The sequence below is a fragment of the Microcaecilia unicolor genome, chromosome 8 (assembly GCF_901765095.1).
Source record: "Microcaecilia unicolor chromosome 8, aMicUni1.1, whole genome shotgun sequence".
Classification (NCBI taxonomy): domain Eukaryota; kingdom Metazoa; phylum Chordata; class Amphibia; order Gymnophiona; family Siphonopidae; genus Microcaecilia; species Microcaecilia unicolor.
The window spans coordinates 159,681,634-159,704,165 of NC_044038.1; the positions used below are offsets into that span (position 1 = coordinate 159,681,634).

General features: G+C 46.2%; 2 protein-coding genes across 8 annotated transcripts in view; both read right to left on the reverse strand.

Moving 5' to 3' along the window:
* LOC115475423 (fatty acid hydroxylase domain-containing protein 2-like) overlaps positions 1-22,532 on the reverse strand; it is a 180,939-nt gene that overhangs the window by 121,134 nt on the left and 37,273 nt on the right. The gene's annotated exons all lie outside the window — the stretch shown is intronic.
* LOC115475421 (fatty acid hydroxylase domain-containing protein 2-like) overlaps positions 1-22,532 on the reverse strand; it is a 91,104-nt gene that overhangs the window by 14,807 nt on the left and 53,765 nt on the right. For all 7 annotated transcript variants that reach the window (XM_030211128.1, XM_030211122.1, XM_030211123.1 and 4 more), the window contains exons 6-7: positions 7,219-7,424; positions 1,451-1,556 (exon numbers count right to left, since the gene is read on the reverse strand). In XM_030211128.1, the coding sequence (XP_030066988.1) occupies positions 1,451-1,556; positions 7,219-7,424 (312 nt within the window). The remainder of the gene's footprint in view (positions 1-1,450; positions 1,557-7,218; positions 7,425-22,532) is intronic.

A 22,532-nucleotide genomic window follows, 5' to 3' on the forward strand; every position in this document is an offset into this window, starting at 1 on the left:
TGCACTTCAGGCAGGCGGACCCAGGCCCATCCCCCCCTTACCTGTTACACTTGTGGTGGTAAATGTGAGCCCTTCAAAACCCACCACAAACCCACTGTACTCACATCTAGGTGCCTCCCTTCACATGTAAGGGCTATGGTAGTGGTGTACAGTGGTGGGTAGCGGGTTTGGGGGGGGGGGGGCTCAGCACACAAGGTAAGGGAGCTATGTACCTGGGAGCAATTTATGAAGTCCACTGCAGTGCCCCCTAGGATGCCCGGTTGGTGTCCTGGCATGTCAGGGGGACCAGTGCACTACGAATGCTGGCTCCTCCCACAACCAATGGTCTTGCATTTGGTCGTTTCTGAGATGGGCGTCCTTAGTTTCCATTATCACCGAAAATCAGAAACGACCAAGTCTAAGGATGACCATCTCTAGGGACGGCCTAATGGTCAAGATTTGGGTGTTCCCGACCATATTATCGAAACAAAAGATGGACGCCCATCTTGTTTCGATAATACGGGTTGCCCCGCCCCTTCACTGGGACGTCCTGCGAGGACGTCCTCAGAAAAAACTTGGGGACCCCTTTCGATTATGCTCCTCCATGTCATCTCACTTTGCTGCTATTTTTTTCCAAATTATTAATGAATAACTCGCAGTATAGGTTTCTGGGTCCCTCCATTATTTATTTATTGGTTCTTTTATCCCACATTATCCAAAAACAATTTCAGTTTAATGTGGCTTACATAGATTACAAAAGTTGAATTACGTTTACATCTCTTTGTTGGGAAATGTGATCATCTTTTTACCAATTCTCCCCTCTACTAGCGAAAGCTAGTCATGGGTCTTATTCTACAAATTTGAAAATTCTATCTACAGCTATACCAAAACACAAGACAGGCTGCTGATATCCACAAGCAAAAGCAGGACAAAAAGATGTAGATCATACAGATAAAAACATACAGTTCTTTTATGAACAAATTGCCAGAAGAAAACAAATGCTTCCTATTCACTTGTGCTATATTTGCTCACTGCTCTGCTGCATACCAGTGTATTTACCACTGGAGGACAGCATTTGTTTTCTCAACCCCTGATGAAGTCAGGGATTGAGCGAAACATGGCCACTCTGGTCTTCTGTTGCAATTTGTTAATAAAAGGACTTTATATAGAGAGAGCACATAGAGGTAAAAAAATATATTGGTCTTACATCTGGTATATTTGAACTTGCTTTTCTGGGCTCCTTTCTCCAGCTACATGTATGTCTGTTATGGAACTTGTCTGTGTGAGGGAAGTTGTCAGACGGTCCATTTACCTGGTTCCATTCAGTATAATTTGTACCCCCCTCCCCCCCCCCCCCCCCCCCCCCCCCCACATAATGAAAATCTGCCAATTCCCAGTGGACTCTAAATGTCTAAATTCTTTAAATATAGGTCCCAATCTAGAGACCACCCTTTCTTCAAGCCATACTTACCATGTGTTCCAAGGGATGGACATACAGCACTACAACACCAATTGGAGCTGTCCACTCATGATGCTTCTTATGGATGTGCCTATAGAGTTTAGGGTGATGGAAAAGTCTGCATGGCAGAACAGGAAAAGAAAAGTTTATTCTTTCTTATGGATTAGTGCAGTGGTTTCCAAACCTGACACTGGAGGCACCCGAGCCAGTCAGGTTTTCAAGGTATCTACAATGAATATTCATGAAATAGATTTGCATGCAGTCCTCAGGGCACACTTAGCTAGTCAGGTTTTCAGGATCCACAAGAAATATGTACGAGTAATTTACATACACTGCCTCTTTTCTATGCAAATCTATCTCATTCATATTCCTTATGGCTGTCTTGAAAAGTCATCTAGCTGGGGGTGACAGGAGGCCTGGGATAAGAACCACTGCTGATCTGGAATAGACTGGATTCCACAGTGGCAGGCTCTGCTATGATTACCTATTGCTTGTCTATGTACCAGACAATTGTCCAGAATACAGTATAAACAATAAAGCTTCAATCAAAACAAACCAAAACTATAACAACTCAACTCACATGTGTAACTGTTTTGGACATTGATCTTGAACTAGCCAGTTCCAGGCTTGGCCCTGCTTTCTCAGATTATTAGCAAACAAGGTAAATCAAATCAAATCAATTTTTGTATACTGCTAATATCCCCTTTCCGGGGTTCAGTGCGGTTTACATTCTAGGTGAGACAAACCCCGATAATGTTAGTATGAGGTATGAGAACAATTAGAGACCATTGGTGTAATGCATGAGACCAAAAATATTATAGGAAAGGATAATGGATGATACTAGAAGGTAGAAGTCAATGGATTGTTATGAAGTAGTCTCTGGGAAGAGAAAGGATTTTAGCCACTTCCTGAAGCTAAGGTAGCTGTTTTCTGTTCTGATGGCAATAGGTGGATAGTTCCATATTTTAACTCCAAGTATAGGGTATTGAGAGCTGAAAATCTTCTGATTTTGAATTATCTTTTGAAACGGTGATGCTAGCATCAGTTGTTCTTTCAGTCTGTCAGACTGGACCAAACGTAACAAAGTGGTCATAGTCAGCAGTTCAGAAGTGAAAGATTTGAGAAACTGAAGAAGCTACTTTGAACCCGCGTCTTTCTGGTATGGGAAGCCACTGCAGATTGTTAAGATGAGTTGAAACATTAGTTTTTAACAGCTCATTGAGATTGTCGAGTAACCAGTATACTGCTTCCATAGGGATGGATTTGAGTAGGTATTTTGAGCACTGATCCAGGGAGCAGTTGGCTCAGGAGCATTTCAACAGTAGTGATCTTACATCCTCAACTGTTACTGGTTGAAAAGATTTCCGGTTTTGGTCAATTTTGAGTCCTTGGATTGTAGGATCTCCAGTGATTGAGGATGAACTACGGGTTGGACTATTTTTATCTGTTGGAGTAGCTTTAGATAGTTCAGACCTAATTAGGAGGATGTTATTGGTGAAATGATCAGCTAGGTCTTGGGCAGTGGGACATGTTTTCTGTGAGTGTTCAACATCATTAGTGGAAACTAGTTTTTTAACTAAGGAGAAGTTTTTTGTTGTCTTGACCTATTAGGCTGCTATAGTACTGATGTTTTGAATCAGCTACCTTTTTTTTGTAGTGTTGGAAGGCTGACTTCCATTTGGATTTATCAGTAGTATCTTTGTTCTTTCTCCATTGCTTTTCAAGGCATCAACATTCCCTTTTTAGGATGGATAGTTCCTCTGTAAACCATGGTCAATTTCCGGACGTCTTGACCCTTTCAATGGTAAATGGAGCAATTTTGTCTGAGGAGTGGCCTAGTGGTTAGAGTGGTGGACTTTGGTCCTGGGGAACTGGGTTTGATTCCCACTGCAGGCACAGACAGCTCCTTGTGACTCTGGGCAAGTCACTTAACCCTCCATTGCCCCAGGTACAAATAAGTACTTGTATATAATATGTAAGCCGTATTGAACCTGCTATGAGTGGGAAAGCGCGGGGTACAAATGTAGTAAAAATGAAAAAAAAAAAAAAGATATGGCTTTTACTTTGGTATTCCAGCAGGATTTGATCGAACTATGTTTAGGAGATGAGGTAGTGAGGGAATCTGTTAGCTCAGATCAGAAAGTGACCTCGCTGATTTTATCTCTGGTGTAGATGAATTTGGAGGACTTCTGACTGGTTAAGCTAGACATACAGATATCAATGGTGAAATGCAGTTGGAAGTAGTCAGACCATGGTACTGCTTCCATTTAAATGAACTGATCGAGCTATTAGGATAGAAAGTCATGAAGTCTAACATATGGCCTTTTTCATGAGTTGCACCCTTATGTAGTTAGTTTGCAGTCCTTCAGGAATGATTTGAAGATGTAGACATTGGTATCCACATCATTTTCCAAGTAACATAGTAACATGTAGGTTTAATTCTCCCAGGAAGATAATCCTAGAAAATTGGGACATGGCAGAGGACGTAATCTCTACAAGTCCAAGTTCTGCCTTGGACCAAGCTCTCGGAGGATGGTAAATGAGGAACAGGATGATTTGATTTGCTTCTTTTGAATCATCACAGAATTTGTACAGCTTATATTCCAGTTCAGGGAAAACCCCAGAACTAACTAAAGACACATGAAACTCTTAAATATAAGAGCAACTCCACCGCCTTTTTACCTTGTCTTGGAAAGTGAAGAATACCGTAAATGAGTGGATAGATGTGAGACAATATTGGACTATCAGCTTCTGTGAGCCATGTTTCTGAGATAAACAGAAAGCTCAAATCTGAAGATTCTAGTAGATCCCTGAGTAAGAGAGTCTTGTTCCGCACAGACCTGGCGTGGGGACAGGAGTGAGTTGAGACTTGTGTTCCAAAGGGGAGATTTGGTTGGGTAATTTCAAAAGGTAACGAGTTTTTTAGGCCGTCGAATGTTAGCCATTTGGTTCTGGTCTGAAACCATAGTAGTGTTCTGATGGTATATATATTGGCATTGTCTAGCAGGTATCTGCCATTACAATTAGGGTGTTTCTTAGTACAGTGTTTTCTAGATGGATTGTAGATTATGGGGATAGGATTAGGCACTAAGTTATCTGGTAGGCTGCCGCCCGATGTGCTCAAAAGAGCTAAGCATATCCATGAGAGCCACTTCATGGTGATAGCTTTTGGAGCTAATTTAAGTCAATTGGGTTTAGCTCTCTTTATCAGTCCTAAATGTGCGATGTTAAAGACTTCAGTCCTCCCTGAAGGTAGAAGCCACCTGATGGTGAGGCGAGGTCATGGTGTCTCAGGAGATCATAAGGTGGGGAGGTGTGGATGTGCCATTGTGGCAGACTCCAAAATGATGCCATGACTTGCTGTTATTATTAGGTAGTGCACCTCTTTCAAGCATGCAGCAGTAAGGGAAAGTTTAGAGCGTTTGAAAGGCCACTGTGTAGCTCTCATATTATAGAATTGTCAATTTCCATTGTCTGCTGTTTAAATTATAGTTATAAATATAAAGCTGAGCAGGACAGGTATTTGTATGATAGAGGAGAGTAATTGACCATAAGTACTCCTTAGCTCCTATATCACAGGTAGAAGGAACACATATGCTTGAAAGTCTTATGGTGGTATTCTGGATGTAATTAATTCTTTCTCCTCTCTGTCTGGTTATAAAATAAACTGGTCCAAGTCAGCTGTCATGCTGCTCAATAAACTAGTGCATAGATCTCAGATATCTCAGTACCCGTTTTCCTTGGAGCCTACTAAAATTAAATATCTAGGGATCTGGTATTCCTCATCCGTGGATCGGACTATGGCTCTTATTAAAGACCAAATCCTCAATTTAACCTCTTCCATTTTAGATCGGTGGTCTCCACTGTATTTAACGTGGTGGGGACGAATAGAGGCTGTTAGGATGGTTCTAGCCCCAAAGCTCAATTATATTTTCAGTATGACCCCTTTCTCCTTTCTAAACTCACTCTATAACAAGCTTGACTCCCTTTTGCTTAAGTTTCTTTGGAGGCAAAAACCTCCTCGTATTGCCCTCAAGAAACTTAAGCTGCCAAAGCATTTGGGCGGTCTTAATGTCCTTGATTTCAAAAATTATCACATGGCCTTTCGACTTGCCCAATCTTTACTGTGGTTCCAAGGGGAATTTTCTCATCTCACACCCCGGTGGCTGATATTGGAGGCAGCTGTGGCTTCTCCATGCCCTTTATCTCTTCTCCCATATGCAGATTTGTATCCTTATACAAGACACATGTGGCTGTTGAAAGCCACTGCCTCCAATATCCGTACATTTAGAGCTGGTCTTGGGGTTAGCACTGTCTCGCTGGAAGATGTCTCTCTATGGTATAATTCTGGCTTTCCTTCTGGTCTCCTGCAGTCTCAAACAGTGGAATGGCAAGCAAAGGGTATATGGCAGTTGTCTCAACTGTACATTGCGGGTACTCTGTTATCACCTGATGCTCTGTCTGCATTGTATCATGTCTCTTTAATAGATTCTTCCACATGGAAGGACATTTTCACATTTATTTCAGCCTTTCAAGTCTCCAATTCACTTATGACAACTCCTTCAGACTTTCTCGCCTTTTGCCATACCATTGCCTCCGGGGGTAAGAAAGCGTCTCTTCTTTACAAGAAGCTTCAAGATTTATATGCTGACACTGTTGCTCCATTGAGGCTGTCTTGGGAACACGATTTTCATTTGGATGCGTCTGACTTCGATTGGTATACCTTTTGGGTGAACTCCATGCGTCCCACTAAGTCAGCAGCGATTTCCCAATCCTCCTACTTCATATTCCACAGAGCTTACTGGACCCCTGCTCGAGTGGTGAGAATCACTAAGACTCTTCACTTCAAATGCTGGTCTTGCCAGGAGCGTGATGGATCATTAGCGCATATGGTTTTCTTCTGCAAAAACGTCAGAGCGTACTGGAGACTCATTTGGGCAAGAATGTGTCTTATTTTTCATTTGCCTATGTCTACAGCAATCTTGTATGAGGTTGTGATTCTGTGAGCCTCTTGTCCTACTATCTCCCTTCTGGAATCAGATAAGAAGTTGTTCAATATCCTGCTCGCAGTTGCTTTGCACTTAATTGTTTCCAACTGGAAAAACAATGCCCATCTAAATTATAATGAATGGTGGAACTACGTGTGTGTGATCCGAAAATATGAACTCATACTGACCCATAGGCATCGTAATGTTAAGTCGGTTTTGAGGACTTGGGCCCGGTTGGACCTTTATTGTCAGGAACCCAATAGCACTACTTGGCTTCCCGCATCTAGGTTATTTGTCCAGAGGTATTGTCATGGAACAGGGATAATGTTGTTCTGATTTTTACTTTTGTTTGTTTGCCATGGATTGTTGTTTTTGTTTGCTTTTCTGTATTATGTTTGGAAAACCTTAATAAAAATATGGAAAAAAAAAAAAAAAAAAAAAACTTATGGAATCTTTCATCTACTACTGATCTACAGAAAGAATAGCTTTGAAGGGAAACTTGGGAGCTGTTTGAGTCACCCATTCGTAATTGTGGTGCTGGAAGCTATTATCTCAACCTCTAATTCCCAGTCGTAATCAATTACCTTAAGCTCTTGCCTAGCACAATGACTAGGCCTTGCTGCAAATGCTGCATGCTGAGGTTACACAATGAACAACTATTTCTGGGTAGGATAGGCATGAAAGGAAAAGGAACATGGTTTGAGGATGTATTTTGTAGTCTTGTGATTGATTAGAGTCAGGTCACAGAGGCTAAGATCATTTTCAGGCAGGATTTATGAGGAATGAACTCACCGGTGTAGATAATAAAAAACTATCTCCACAGTCAAGGTAAAGATGAACAGCTCCAGCAAGACCCAGTGGAATGTGGGTAATTCGGGGCTGCAAGGATTACCCCTCCACTGCATAATGTAGTACATAACTACAATCATTGGGTATGAGATGAACAACAGGTTAAGCAGTGCAATCAGGACAGTCTGGAGGAGTTTCACTGAATCCACCTAGAAAGAACACACAAGGGACTTATACCATACTCCATCACTGTAAATCAACAGATTGCTTTTTCACTGAGTATAATTCAAGGGTCTTACAAAGAACTGTTCCCCCCTCCCCCAATGAATCTAGAGTTTGTGTTAATAGTGGTGCACTTAAAAGGACAGGTAAATCTCCATGTTGCACAGAATGTGGAGCAGCAGAACCTTTTATTTATTTATTTAGATTTTGCTCACACCTTTTTCAGTAGTAGCTCAAGGTGAGCTATCTAAAGTCGCTATCTAAAGTCTGCAATGATCTCTTCCTTGACAAATCCAAAGGCCACTATTTCATCCTCATCCTCCTCGACCTATCCGCCGCTTTTGACACTGTCAATCACAATTTACTTCTTGCCACACTGTCCTCATTTGGGTTCCAGGGCTCTGTCCTCTCCTGGTTCTCCTCTTATCTCTCCCACCATACCTTCAGAGTACATTCTCATGGTTCCTCCTCCACCCCCATCCCGCTCTCTGTTGGAGTTCCTCAGGATCTGTCCTTGGACCCCTTCTTTTTTCAATCTACACCTCTGCAATCTCTGAGTCATCTTTGACTCCTCCCTCTCCTCTGCGCATATCCAGCAGATAGCCAAGACCTGTCGCTTCTTCCTCTATAACATCAGCAAAATTCACCCTTTCCTCTCTGAGCACACCACCCGAACTCTCATCCACTCTCATTACCTCTTGCCTTGACTACTGCAACCTACTCCTCACTGGCCTCCCACTTAGCCATCTATCCCCCCTTCAATCCGTTCAGAACTCTGCTGCACGTCTTATCTTCCGCCTGGACAGATATACTCATATCACCCCTCTCCTCAAGTCACTTCACTGGCTTCCGATCAGATACCGCATACAGTTCAAGCTTCTCCTACTAACCTACAAATGCACCCAATCTGCAGCCCCTCCTTACCTCTCTACCCTCATCTCCCCTTACGTTCCTACCCGTAACCTCCGCTCTCAAGACAAATCACTCCTTTCAGTACCCTTCTCCACCACCGCCAACTCCAGGCTCCGCCCTTTCTGCCTCGCCTCACCCCATGCTTGGATTAAACTCCCTAAGCCCACACGCCAGGCCCCCTCGCTGCCCATCTTCAAATCCTTGCTCAAAGCCCACCTCTTCAATGTCGCCTTTGGCACCTAACCACTATACCACTATTCAGGAAATCTAGACTGCCCCAATTTGACATTTCGTCCTTTAGATTGTAAGCTCCTTTGAGCAGGGACTGTCCTTCTTTGTTAACCTGTACAGCGCTGGGTAACCCTAGTAGCGCTCTAGAAATGTTAAGTAGTAGTAGTAGTAGAGTTACATTCAGGTATACTGGGTATTTCTCTGGCCTAAGAGGGCTCACAATCTAAGTTTGTACCTGAGGCAATGGAGGGTTAAGTGACTTGCCCAAGTTCACAACGAGCAGCAGTGGGATTTGAACTGGCCACCTCTGGATTGCAAGACTGGTGCTCTAACCACTAGGCCACTCCTCCACTCCACACTTTTGTGAAATACAGATGAAGATGATGGCAAATATCCATTTATTTGCTGGTAACATACAGTAGCAGCATTGACATTAGAAAACTGGTCCCCCCCCCCCCCACCACCACAACCAAAAAAAAAGACTTCATCATTTTGGGGTGATATCTGTATAAGGACCTGTAACTACTCCTATGTGGAAGTGTCTACCTGGCAACATATATGTTTAAGTGCAAATACACATGTAAGTGTTGCACTGCAGATACAAATCAGTCAATTACAAAGCTGAGTGATATAACGTATAAACAATATTCAGATGTCATTGGATCTTACAGAGTTAAGCACAGCTGCCTCTGAGTTACTGTTATCAGACCCGCATTCCAAGCAATCAGGCAATGTGCACCTCAGGTGTAAATGCCAACCGGGAATTTAAAAAAATGTATGGTAAATATTTTGTATAGTGTTTTGACCTGTCAAAACCATTCCTAGAACATGGCCCTATAAAATGTAAGCGGCCTACAGCATCTAGCCCTGTAAATAGCAGCATTGAAAATCGCATGTTAAAAATTGTGCAAGGATTCTAAAATGACATTTATTTATTTATTGCATTTGTATCCCACATTTCTCCGAAGACAAGCAGGCTGCTTGTTCTCATGATTGGGTCGACGTCCACGTCGGCCCAGGATTGGAAGGTTTTGCTAGCAAAATCTCAAAAAATTCTTCCAGAGTCTTCTGGCGCGTGAGTAGCATGCACCGCGCATGCGCAGACCGGTTTCCTGCCCGCCGCACAAGAAAGTCCCTCAGTGCTTTTTTCTCCACGTCTGAGATGACACGGCTTTCATTTTTCGCTGTGTTCCTCTTGGCCCAGGAAGAGTCTCTGCGTGATTATTTATATTTTTCTTCTTCTTTTATTTCGTTCTTTCTACAAAATATTAAAAAAAAAAAAAAAAAACTAGAGTAGTTCCTTTATTTCACTCAGTTAGTTTTAAGTTTCTTTTCTTTTTGCTGCGGCCGTTTTTAGGCCGCGCGGTCGGGTTGTTTCCCTTTTTTGTGCCTTTTTAATTGGAATAATCACATCCTTTAATTTCACAGATGCCATTTTTCCGTCCATGTCATCGAGGACTCCCAACGGCTTCAAATGCTGTACTCGGTGCAGCCGGACCATCTCAGGTACCGACCCCCACGCGTGGTGTCTCCAGTGCCTTGGGCCTGATCATCTACTAGCTGCTTGTAAGCTGTGTCCTTTTATGAAAAAACGGACCAAATTTGCTCAGGAGGCTCAGCGAGAAAAATGTTTTGATGATCGGTCCGGTCCTTCGACGTCAGCATCGGCATCGGAACCGAGGTCAGAGGCATCGACATCAACGTCGAGGGAAGCATCGACTTTCGAGAGTACAGGTAATGGCTGCCGAACGACCACATCGCGCTGGGAGCAGTGAGGCATCGAGTGGGTCTCCACCTGTCTCGAGGCCTACTGCTATGCAGGCCCCCCGGGACCGACCTTTGTCAGACCCGGCCCCGAGGAGGCGTGAGGATTCCACGTCCTCCTCTTCGGTACCGAGGAGTCTCGATGACAGGCGTCAGGCGAAGGCTAAGAAGCACCGTCATCGATCTCCTTCCATGCGTGGTACCGAGAGCTCCAGGGAGCCGAGAGATTCGGCACCTGAGAAGCGTCGGTGCTGAGAGGACCGCTCACCCTCTATACAGGAGGTGCCGATGTGTCGGTCTTCTGGCAGCCTGGTACCGGCTCTTGAGCCCCAACAGATTCTGCCACCGGCTCCTGCACCGGCCCCGCAGCCTTTTCCGATGGAGGCTCTCGACGAGCGCATCAGGGCACTTCTTCCAGAGCTTCTGGAGGGATTGCTGCGCCAGTCTGCCTCTGTGCCAGGGGTGCTTGCACCTTCGGCACCGACTGTTGAAGCGGCATCTGGTCCTTCGCTTGTGGTGAGGTCCCTGACTTTGGTGCCGCTTGCTGCATCGGTGTCGGCTACCACCTGGGTCGACTCGACGTCGGCGGAGGAAGCTTCGCTGTAGTCCAGGCAGGGGTCGACGTCTCGACATCCCCCTCGAGGTCGTCGTTCCTTGACGTCGAGAGAGGCTCGGGTTCGGGTTGCTGTTAGAGAGCTTTTGTCCGATACCGAAGATGAGCGTTCGTGGGAAGAAGAGGAAGATCCCAGATATTTTTTGAAGAAGAGTCCTATGGGAACCCCTCTGATCCTACTCCGCCTATTGAGAGAAGGATATCTCCGCCTTTCTTTTTCCTCCTTTGTTCGGGAAATGTCTAAGGATATTCTCTGAGGACAAGCAGGCTGCTTTTCCTCGCATGTGGGTCAGCGTCCACGGCGGCCCCAGGACAGAGGATTTTCCAGCAAAATCCAAAAACTTTGAGACAGCCAACAGGAATGCGGGACAGACGCACTGCGCATGCGCAGCCATCTTCCCGCCTGCGCACGTCCGTTCCCGCCTCTGTTTTTTCTTTTCCACGGTGGAGAGAGGCTGCATGTCGGTCTCTCTCCATCAGGTCCCAGGAAAAACTTAGGCGCCTTTCGCGTGTGTTTGCCGCTTTCTTTCTCGTTTTTATTTCCAGTTTAAAAAAAAAAAAGGAAACCCTCTTTTGTCTTAGTTTTTGTCCCCTGGTAAGTTTTCTTTCGTTTCCGTCGCGGCCTTCTTTGGCCGCACGTCCGTGCCCTTTGTTGGCACAATCAAGCCGTTTGATTTCGCCGCCGCAATTTTTCCCCTGATGTCATCAAAGCCTCCCAGCGGCTTCAAGAAGTGTGCTCGGTGCCAGCGATCAATCTCAGGCACTGACCCGCACTCCTGGTGCATCCAGTGCCTTGGGCCCGACCATCGCCCAGACGCTTGCAAGTTGTGCCTGAGTTTGAAAATACGGACACAGGCGTCGAGAAGAGCTCTTCGGGACTGTCTTTTCGGAGCTCCAACTGATTCCTTGGCGTCGACGTTGGTACCAAGGTCGTCGATATTGGCACCGGGGATGGCATCGACATTGGGAGCGCAGGTAATGGCTATCCGAACTTCACCTTTAGCTGGGAATAGTGAGCCATTGAGTGGGTCTCCACCTGTCTCGAAGGCTCCTGCTGGGCAGGCCCATCGGGACTGACTGATGTCGGACTCGACCAAGAGGAGGCATGTGGATTCCACATGCTCCTCGTCGGTACCGAGGAGTACTGGTGACGTGCTTCGAGCGAAGGAGAAGAAGCATCGGCACTTTTCTCCTTTGAGACACGGTACCGGGAGCTCTGGGGCGTCGAAGGTTTCAGCACCCGGAAAACGTCGACGCCAGGAGGAGCGCTCACCCTCCATACAAGAGGTGTCAGTGTGTCGATCTTCGGACAGCCCGGTACTGCCTTCACAGATTCTGACTTCGACTCCGGTACCGGCCCCATAGCCTTCCTCGACAGCGACTCTGAAGGAGAGCATTCGAGCCATTCTTCCAGGCCTTCTGGAAGGGCTGCTGCATCAGTCTGCTCCGGTACCAGGGTTGCTTGCGCCCTCAGTACCGTTGATGGAAGAAGCAGCTGGCTCCGTGCCTGTGGTGAGGCCCCCGACGCCGGTACCGCTTGTGGCATCAGCCTCGGCTGCCACCCAGGTCGACTCCCCGTCGACGTCGTTGGAGGGAGCTTCATCTCCGCCAGCATGGGAGTCGACTTCTCGTCATCGCCATAGGGGACATGGTTCCTCGGTGTTGAGACGGGCCCAGTTTCGGACTGCAGTTTGAGAACTCTTGTCCGATACCGAGGAGGACGCCTCCTGGGATGAAGGGGAAGATCCCAGATATTTCTCTTCCGAGGAGTCTTGTCGTCTTCCCTCTGATCCCACTCCTTCACCTGAGAGGAAGCTTTCTCCTCCGGAAAGTCTCTCCTCGTCATTTGTCCGGGAAATGTCTGTGGGCATTCCCTTCCCGGTGATAACTGAGGATGAGCCCAGGACTGAGATGCTTGAGGTCCTTGACTATCCTTCGCCACCTAAGGAGTCATCCACTGCCCTTCTGCATAATGTCCTTAAGGAGACATTGCTGAGGAATTGGATGAAACCGTTATCTAATCCCACCATCCCCAAGAAAGCGGAGTCCCGGTATTGAATCCATGGAGAACCTGAGTTGATGAGGTTGCAGTTACCTCACGACTCTGCGGTTGTGGATTCCGCATTCAAGAGCCGGAAGTACTAGGGATTTCGAGTACTAGGGATTTCGCCTCAGCGCCCCCGGGGCGAGAAGCTAGGACTTTAGACTCTTCTGGGAGGAAGGCCTACCAGTCCTCTATGCTCGTGTCCAAAATTCAGTCCTACCAGCTCTACACGAGCATTCACAATGTTAAGCAACTGACGGACTTGGCGGATAAGCTCCCTCCGGAGCACGCCAGGCCTTTTCAGGAGGTGGTCAGGCAGCTGAAGGTGTGTCGTAAATTCCTGTCCAGGGGTGCTTATGACACTTTTGATGTTGCATCAAGATCCCGCTACTCAAGATATAGTGATGCGCAGACTCTCATGGCTGCGTGCCTCTGACCTGGACATTCGGACCCAGCAGCGGCTTGCGGATGTTCCTTGCCGGGAGGATAATATTTTTGGTGAGAAGGTCGAGCAGGTGGTAGAGCAGCTCCACCAACGGGAAACCGCCCTCGACAAACTCTCCCACCAGGCGCCTTCAGCATCTACCTCAACAGGTAGACATTTTTTCAGGGGAAGGAGGAGTGCTCTCTATGCTTCCAATAGGAGTAGCTACAATCCACCTTCCCGACAGCCTTCTCAGGCTCAACCCCAGCACGCTTGTTCACGTCAACAGCGTGCGCCCAGACAGGCCCCTGCAGCTCCCCAGCAAAAGCAAGGGACGGGCTTTTGACTGGCTCCAGTTGAGCATAGCCGCTATAAAAGTACCTGTGCCGGACGATCTGCCGGTCGGGGGGAGGTTAAAATTTTCTCACCAAAGGTGGCCTCTCATAACCTCCAACCAGTGGGTTCTTCAAATAGTCCGGTTAGGGTACTCCCTCAATTTGATCTCCAGACCTCCAAATTGTCCACCGGGAGCTCAGTCCTTCAGCTTCCACCACAGGCAGGTACTTGCAGAGGAACTGTCCGCCCTTCTCATTGCCAATGCGATCGAGCCCTTCCACCAGGGCAAGAAGGGCTGGGATTCTATTCCAGGTACTTTCTTGTGCAAAAGAAAACAGGGGAGATGTGTCCCATCCTAGACCTAAGGGCCCTGAACAAATATCTGGTCCGAGAAAAGTTCAGGATGGTTTCCCTGGGCACCCTTCTTCCCATGATTCAGAAAAACGATTGGCTATGCTCTCTGGACTTAAAGGATGCTTATACACACATCCCGATATTTCCAGCCCACAGGAAGTATCTGACCTGGATCATAAGACCCAGCAGCGAATGGCGGATGTTCCTTGCCAGGGGGATAACCTTTTTGGCGAAAAAGTAGAGGATGTGGTCGATCAGATCAAGATCTCTCTCCCGCCGGGCGTCTTCTGCTACCACCTCCTTATCTAGGAGGTTTTTTGGAGGGAAGAGGAGTGCTCCCTATTCCTATAATAGGCGTAGGTACACTCCTGCTTCTCGGCAGCCTACTCAGGCTCAGTCCCAGCGCGCTCGTTCCCGCCAATGGCGTATGCCTAAGGCCCCTGCAGCTCCCCAGCAAAAGCAAGGGACAGGCTTTTGACTGGCTCCAGTGCAGCATAGCCTCAGAGAAAGTGTCCGTGCTGGATGACTTGCTGGTCAGGGGGAGGTTGATATTTTTTCACCAAAGGTGGCCTCTCATAACCTCTGATCGGTGGGTTCTTCAAATAGTCCGGTCAGGATACACCCTCAATCTGGAATCCAAACCTCCAAATTGCCCACCTGGAGCTCATTCTTACAGCTCCCAGCACAAGCAGGTACTTGTAGAGTCACTCTCCGACCTTCTAAAGACCAGTGCAGTCGAACACATTCCACCAGGGGAAGAAGGGCTGGGATTCTATTCCAGGTACTTCCTTGTGCAAAAGAAAACAGGGGGGATGCGTCCCATCCTAGACCTAAGGGCCATGAACAAATTCCTAATCCGAGAAAAGTTCAGGATGGTTTTCCTTGGCACCCTTCTTCCCATGATTCAGGAAAACAATTGGCTACACTCTCTGGACTTAAAGGATGCCTATACCCACATCTCGATACCCCCAGCTCACAGGAAGTATCTTCGATTTCGGTTGGGAACTTGGCACTTTCAGTACTGTGTACTGCCCTTTGGCCTTGCGTCTGCGCCCAGGGTTTTTACAAAGTGCCTGGCTGTTGTCGCAGCATCGCTATGCAGACTGGAGTGTATGTGTTCCCTTATCTCAACGATTGGCTGGTGAAGAGCACCTCGGAGGCAAGTGCTCTACAGTCCATGTGGATGACTATTCGACTGCTAGAGCTACTGGGGTTCGTGATCAATTATCCCAAGTCCTATCTTGTCCCGGTTCAAAAATTGGAGTTCATTGGAGCTCTGTTGGACACACAGACGTCTCGAGCTTATTTTCCCCAGACAAGGGCAGACAATCTCCTAGCCCTCGTGTCCATGGCTCGAGCGTCTCAACAGATCACAGCTCGGCAGATGTTGAGACTCTTAGGACACATGGCCTCCACAGTTCATGTAACTCCCATGGCACGCCTACATATGAGATCAGCTCAATGGACCCTAGCTTCCCAGTGGTGCCAGGCCACAGGGGATCTAGAGGATGTGATCCATCTCTCCACCGACTTTTGCAGTTCCCTTCAGTGGTGGACCATTCGATCCAATTTGACCTTGGGATGTCCATTCCAAATTCCTCAGCCACAAACAGTGCTGACAACAGATGCATCCCTCCTGGGGTGGGGAGCTCATGTAGATAGACTTCACACTCAAGGAGCTTGGTCCTTTCAGGAAAAGGGTCTTCAGATCAACTTCCTGGAATTACGAGCGATCTGGAACGCTCTCAAGGCTTTCAGAGATCGGCTATCCAACCAAATTATTCTGATTCAGACAGACAATCAGGTTGCTATGTATTACACCAACAAGCAGGGGGGCACCGGATCTCGCTCTGTGTGTCAGGAAGCCGTCAGGATGTGGCTTTGGGCGCGCCGTCACAGCATGTTTCTCCAAGTCAGGTGTAAACAACAGTCAGGTGTAAACAACAGTCTGGCCGGCAGGTTGAGCAGGATCATGCAACCTCACGAGTGGTCGCTAAACATGGGCGTTGTCCACAAGATCTTCCGAGCGTGGGGCAGCCCCTTGGTGGATCTTTTTGCCACTCAGATCAATCACAAAGTCCCTCAACTCTGTTCCAGATTTCAGGCCCTCGACAGGCTAGCATCAGATGCCTTTCTCCTACATTGGGGGACAGGCCTTCTGTATGCGTATCCTCTCATACCTCTAGTAGGGAAGACTTTGCTGAAACTCAAGCAAGACCGGGGAACAATGATCCTGATTTCTCCTTTCTGGCCTCGTCAGATCTGGTTCCATATTCTTCTGGAGTTGTCCTCCGAAGAACCGTGGAGATTGGAGTGTTTTCCGACCCTCATCACTCAGAACGACGGGTCACTTCTACATCCCAACCTCCAGTCTCTGGCTCTCACGGCCTGGATGTTGAGAACCTAGAAGTTGCCTCTTTAGGTCACTCAGAGGGTGTCTCCCGAGTCTTGCTTGCTTCCAGGAAAGATTCCACAAAAAAGTGTTATTCTTTCAAATGGAGGAGGTTTGCAGTCTGGCGTGATAGCAAGGCCCTAGATCCTTTTTCTTGTCCTACACGGACCCTGCTTGAATACCTTCTACACTTATCAGATCTGGTCTCAAGACCAACTCCGTAAGAGTTCACCTTAGTGCGATTAGTGCCTATCATCAACGTGTAGAGGGTAAGCCTATCTCTGGACAGCCTTTAGTTGTTCGCTTCATGAGAGGTTTGCTTTTGTCAGAGCCCCCTGTCAAACCTCCACCAGTGTCATGGGATCTCAATGTCATTCTCACCCAGCTGATGAAAGCTTCTTTTGAGCCACTGAATTCCTGCCATCTGAAGTACTTGACCTGGAAGGTTGTTTTCTTGGTGGCTGTTACTTCAGCTCGTAGAGTCAGTGAACTCCAAGCCCTGGTAGTGCATGCACCTTATATCAAGTTTCATCATAACAGAGTAGTCCTCCGCACTCACCCTACGTTCTTGCCAAAGGTGGTGTCGGAGTTCCATCTGAACCAGTCAATTGTCTTGCCAACATTTTTTCCTCGTCCACATACCCGCCCTGGTGAAGACAAGTTGCACACCTTGGACTGTAAAAGAGCATTGGCCTTTTTCGTGGAGCGGAAAAAGCCCTACAGATAGTCCGCCCAGCTGTTTGTTTCTTTTGGATCCCAACAGGAGGGGAGTCGCCATCGGAAAATGCACAATCTCTAATTGGCTAGTGGATTGCATTCCTTTACTTATGCCCAAGCTGGGCTAACTTTAGAGGACCATGTCACGGATCATAATGTCAGAGCCATGGCTGCATCAGTGGCTCACTTGAAGTCAACTTCTATTGAAGAGATTTGCAAGGCTGCAACATGATCAGTCCACACATTCACATCTCACTACTGCCTTCAGCAGGATACCCGACTCGACAGTTGGTTTGGGCAGTCGGTGCTGCAGAATCTGTTCGGGATTTAGAATCCAACTCCACCCTCCTAGGCCCATTTCTGTTCTGCTCCAGGCTGCACTCTCACTTAGTTATGTTTCTTTTCAGGTCAATCTCTGTTATGTCCTCGCCGTTGCGAGGCCCAATTGACCAATGTTCATTGTTTTGAGTGAGCCTGGGTGCTAGGGATACCCCATTCGTGAGAACAAGCAGCCTGCTGGTCCTCGGAGAAAGTGAAGATACATACCTGTAGCAGGTATTCTCCGAGGACAGCAGGCTGATTGTTCTCACAAATCCGCCCTCCTCCCCTTTGGAGTTGTTCTCCTTTTGCTTTTGGACTTCACTGAGGGAGTTTTTTTTTGTTGTTACATTTGTACCCCGCGCTTTCCCACTCATGGCAGGCTCAATGCGGCTTAATGGAGGGTTAAGTGACTTGCCCAGAGCTGCCTGTGCCTGAAGTGGGAATCAAACTCAGTTCCTCAGTTCCCCAGGACCAAAGTCCACCACCCTAACCACTAGGCCACTCCTCCACTTGGCGCCAGAAGACTCTAGAAGAATTTTTTGAGATTTTACTAGTAAAAACTTCCGATCCTGGGCCGACGTGGACGTCGACCCAATTGTGAAAACAATTAGCCTGCTGTCCTCGGAGAATACCTGCTACAGGTATGTATCTTCACTTTTCCCATGTTATGGCAGGTTCAATGTGGCTAACATATTGCTAAAAAGGCGGTTACAAAATTTAGATTTGTAGAAGTCTAGTACATAATACAGAAGTACAATAAACGCTTAGGTTGATGCTACGACTATTGGATTTTCCTTTCTGCCTCAACTATTCCCGTGTACCCATGCTGATGAATGAGAAGTTCATTTTACATATTCCAAGGTTTTTAAAGGTACTCAATAGAAATAGAATAAAGTAAAACATAGAAAAGAAAATAAGATGATACCTTTTTTATTGGACTAACTTAATACATTTTTTGATTAGCTTTTGAAGGTAGCCGTTCTTCATCAGATCACCTTAAGTAAAGAGGTGTGTTAGCCGTGTTAGTCCACTCTTAAAGGTAATCAATAGAAATCAAACAAAATTAAAACATGGAAAAGAAAATAAGATGATACCTTTTTTATTGGACATAATTAATACATTTCTTGATTAGCTTTCGAAGGTCGCCCTTCTTCATCAGATCAGAAATAAGCAAATGTGTTAGCTGACAGTGTATTTAACAGTCTCTCATAGATGGTCCAGCAGGGTGGATAGGAGATGTACGGAATGCTTTGAAGTCCCCATACACATCTCCTATCCACCCTGCTAGACCATCTATGAGAGACTGTTAAATACACTGTCAGCTAACACATTTGCTTATTTCTGATCTGATGAAGAAGGGCGACCTTCGAAAGCTAATCAAGAAATGTATTAAGTTATGTCCAATAAAAAAGGTATCATCTTATTTTCTTTTCCATGTTTTAATTTTGTTTGATTTCTATTGATTTCCTTCATCAGATCAGAAATAAGCAAATTTTGGTAAGTAACAGCATATATAAGTGAAATCAAAGTATTTCAGTGACAGTCTGAAAGGATGAGGGAGGGGTGGGCTAGGTGAGAAACAGAGAGGGCTGAGAGGGACAGGGAGATATGCATGGTGATCATGGTGTAGAGGAGTGGCCTAGTGGTTAGGGTGGTGGACTCTGGTCCTGGGGAACTGAGTTCGATTCCCACTTCAGGCACAGGCAGCTCCTTGTGACTCTGGGCAAATCACTTAACCCTCCATTGCCCCAGGTACAAATAAGTACCTGTATATAATATGTAAGCCTGCCATGAGTGGGAAAGCGCGGGGTACATATGTAACAAAAAAAAAAAAAGCAGTGAAATTTCATGGTTTATAATGGGCTAGAAAACCCAGATCTTTGTTAAGTCCTGTCTGGTGGGTGTCAAAATATTTAATCATTTTGACTTCTAAGTTCTTGTGTTCTTGTATTGTTTTAAAGTTTCCTTTTAGTATTCTCACCATAAAATTATTGGTACAGGCTACCACATCTCTCTACTCAAGGTTTTTAAAGAAATAAACACCTGGACACTGTGTGGGCTCCAAACTTGATTTCCATTATTACTATCAAGTTAGTTAAGCTACAGCCAACAATCTAGAGGTGAAAATTTCTGTACTATTAACTGCTGGCATCCTGTTTCACATCTTTAGCTCTTTTTTTTGCCTTAAGATGCTAGACTGTCTCTCCATGTTCTAGTGTAAAGTGCTACGTACGTCTGGTAGCACTATAGAAATGATAAGTAGTAGTAGTAGTAGACTACATACTTTTACATTTGAAACTTTTGTCCATGCCTCTCTCCTTAAAATATCCTATTCAAGCATAACAGAAAATTATGGCAGATGAAGACCAAATAGCCCATCCATATGAACTACAAAACATTAGAATCCATTTTTTCTGTTACAGAACCTTAGTGCTTGGCTCATGCTTTCTTGAATTCAGATACAGACCTTCAGGCTTATTTTTGAAAGTGATCGTCGGCGATCTTCCGACATAAATCGGGAGATCGCCAGCGATCTCTCAAAAGCGGCGAAATCGGTATAATTGAAAGCAGCGTTTTTGACACCATCGCCGCTTTTCTGTCGCCGCACCGGCGAAAGTTCAAGGGGGTGTGTCGGTGGCGTAGCGAAGGCGGGACATGGGCGGGCATGGGTGTGGCTACCAGATGGCTGGCTTACACAGATAATGGAAAAAAAAGCGGAGTTCATCAGTATTTCGCCGGGTTTACTTGGTCCTTTTATTTTCACGACCAAGCCTAAAAAAGGTGCCCCAACTCACCAGATGACCACCGGAGGGAATGGGGGATGACCTCCCCAGTGGTCACCAACCCCCCACCCCCACACTAAAAAAATACAATAAAAACCTTTTTTTACCAGCCTGTATGCCAGCCTCAAATGTCATACCCAGCTCCCTGACAGCAGTATGCAAGTCCCTGGAGCAGTTTTTAATGGGTGCAGTGCACTTCAGGCAGGCAGACCCAGGTCCATCCCACCCCCCCCTACCTGTTACACTTGTGGTGCTAAGTGTTGAGCCCTCCAAACCCCCCCCCCCAAAATCCACTGTACCCACAAGTAGGTGCCCCCTTTGTATTTGTATTTATATCACCCTTCACCCATAAGGGCTATGGTAATGGTGTAGAGTTGTGGGGAGTGGGTGTGGGGAGGATTTGGGGGGTTCAGCACCCAAGGGAAGGGAGCTATGCACCTGGGAGCTATTTGTGCATTTTTTGAACATTTTTAGAAGTGCCCCTAAGGTGCGACCTATTTCGCCGGCGACGTTCAATCATGCCCCTCCTTGTCTGCAACACTTTCACTGGAAGGCTACTTTGTACATCTGCCGTCCTTTCCGTTAAGAAATACTTCTTAGATTACTCTTGAATTTATCCTCTTTCTCATTTGTGTTACTCTAGACACATTTGGAAATATCTGAAGTCTCTGGCATTAGAACATCAACTTTTTTTTAAAATTTTTTAAGTAAGAATTTAAAATCAGCGATTTATTTTCCTCAGACTGAAATGAAACAACTAAAGTAGCCCTGGTAGATGCTTCCTGTTGAGCAGTTTTCAAGAACCTAGTTAAATTAAGGTTATCTGATAACACAGTCTGCTCAAACTCACCTTTCTTCACACCTGACACCCCTTGCTCAGTTACATTTCATGTGGGGACTATCCGCTGATATTCAGTGGCTCTTAATGGGATAATGCCACTGAATCTCATCATTAACTATGAAACTCAAAACTGATTTTATATGCAGTCTAGCACTGGAGTGAATCTAGGGAATTTTTAATTCTGCATTAGCCTAATCTAAGGAGACTGTTCATAAGAAGCTTTATTTGGCAACGTTTGCTTATCAGGTTCCAAGTGAATGGAACGAACTTCCACATGCGATTAGACATCAGACAAATTATGGTAAATTTTGAAAACTGGTGAAGTCTTATTTGTTCAGGATGATATTATTTAATTTTTATAGCAAAACTTTTGTAATGTTGCTGGGAATGCCCAATAGAGGAGTAGCCTAGTGGTTAGTACAGCAGACTTTGATTCTGAAGAACTGGGTTCAATTCACACTGCCGCTCCTTGTGACTCTGGGCAAGTCACTTAACCCTCCAGTGCCCCAGGCACAAATAAGTACCTGTATATACTATGTAAACCGCTTCGAATGTAGTTGCGGTGGGAGGCAGGGCTGGTGGTTGGGAGGTGGGGATAGTGCTGGGCAGACTTATACGGTCTGTGCCAGAGCCGGTGGTGGGAGGCGGGGCTGGTGGTTGGGAGGCGGGGATAGTGCTGGACAGACTTATACGGTCTGTGCCCTGAAAAAGACAGGAACAAATCAAGGTAAGGTATACACAAAAAATGGCACATGTGAGTTTATCTTGTTGGGTAGACTGGGTGGACCGTACAGGTCTTTTTCTGCCATCATCTACTACTACACAGAAAGGCAGTATATCAAGTCCCATTCCCTTTCTTATCTTGTAAGCCAAACTGAACTCAGGAGGCAAGAGTGGGATACAAATATCATAATGTAACGTAATGTTATATTCAGCACTTGATCGGATAATTTAACCGACAAATAGGATTGTGTTTTGTGTGTTTGTATCTCTGTCTGGTTTAACTTATGTGGTTAAGTGCTGAACATCTTATTTAACCAGATAACTAATCACTGGCCATGCATATCTGGATATTCAATGGCACCTGGATCTGGATCTGGCCCAGCAGTAAATATCCATGCTGATAGTACCGCGAGCTGCCACAAGAGGTCGCAGCAGCCATTTTAGACTGGCACCAGAAGGGGAAGGAGCGAGGGATCTGCGCTTCTGCCCCCAATGAACCTGTTGGACCAGCAGGGATACAGGTAGGCCCAGAGGGAGAGCTTGCCTGCATGGCTGGGGGAGGAGGTCTTCTGGGGGGCTCTAGTTAAAAGAAAAAAAAAGTTATGCGGGCTGGCCGGCCCGATATTCAGTCAGGGTCGCA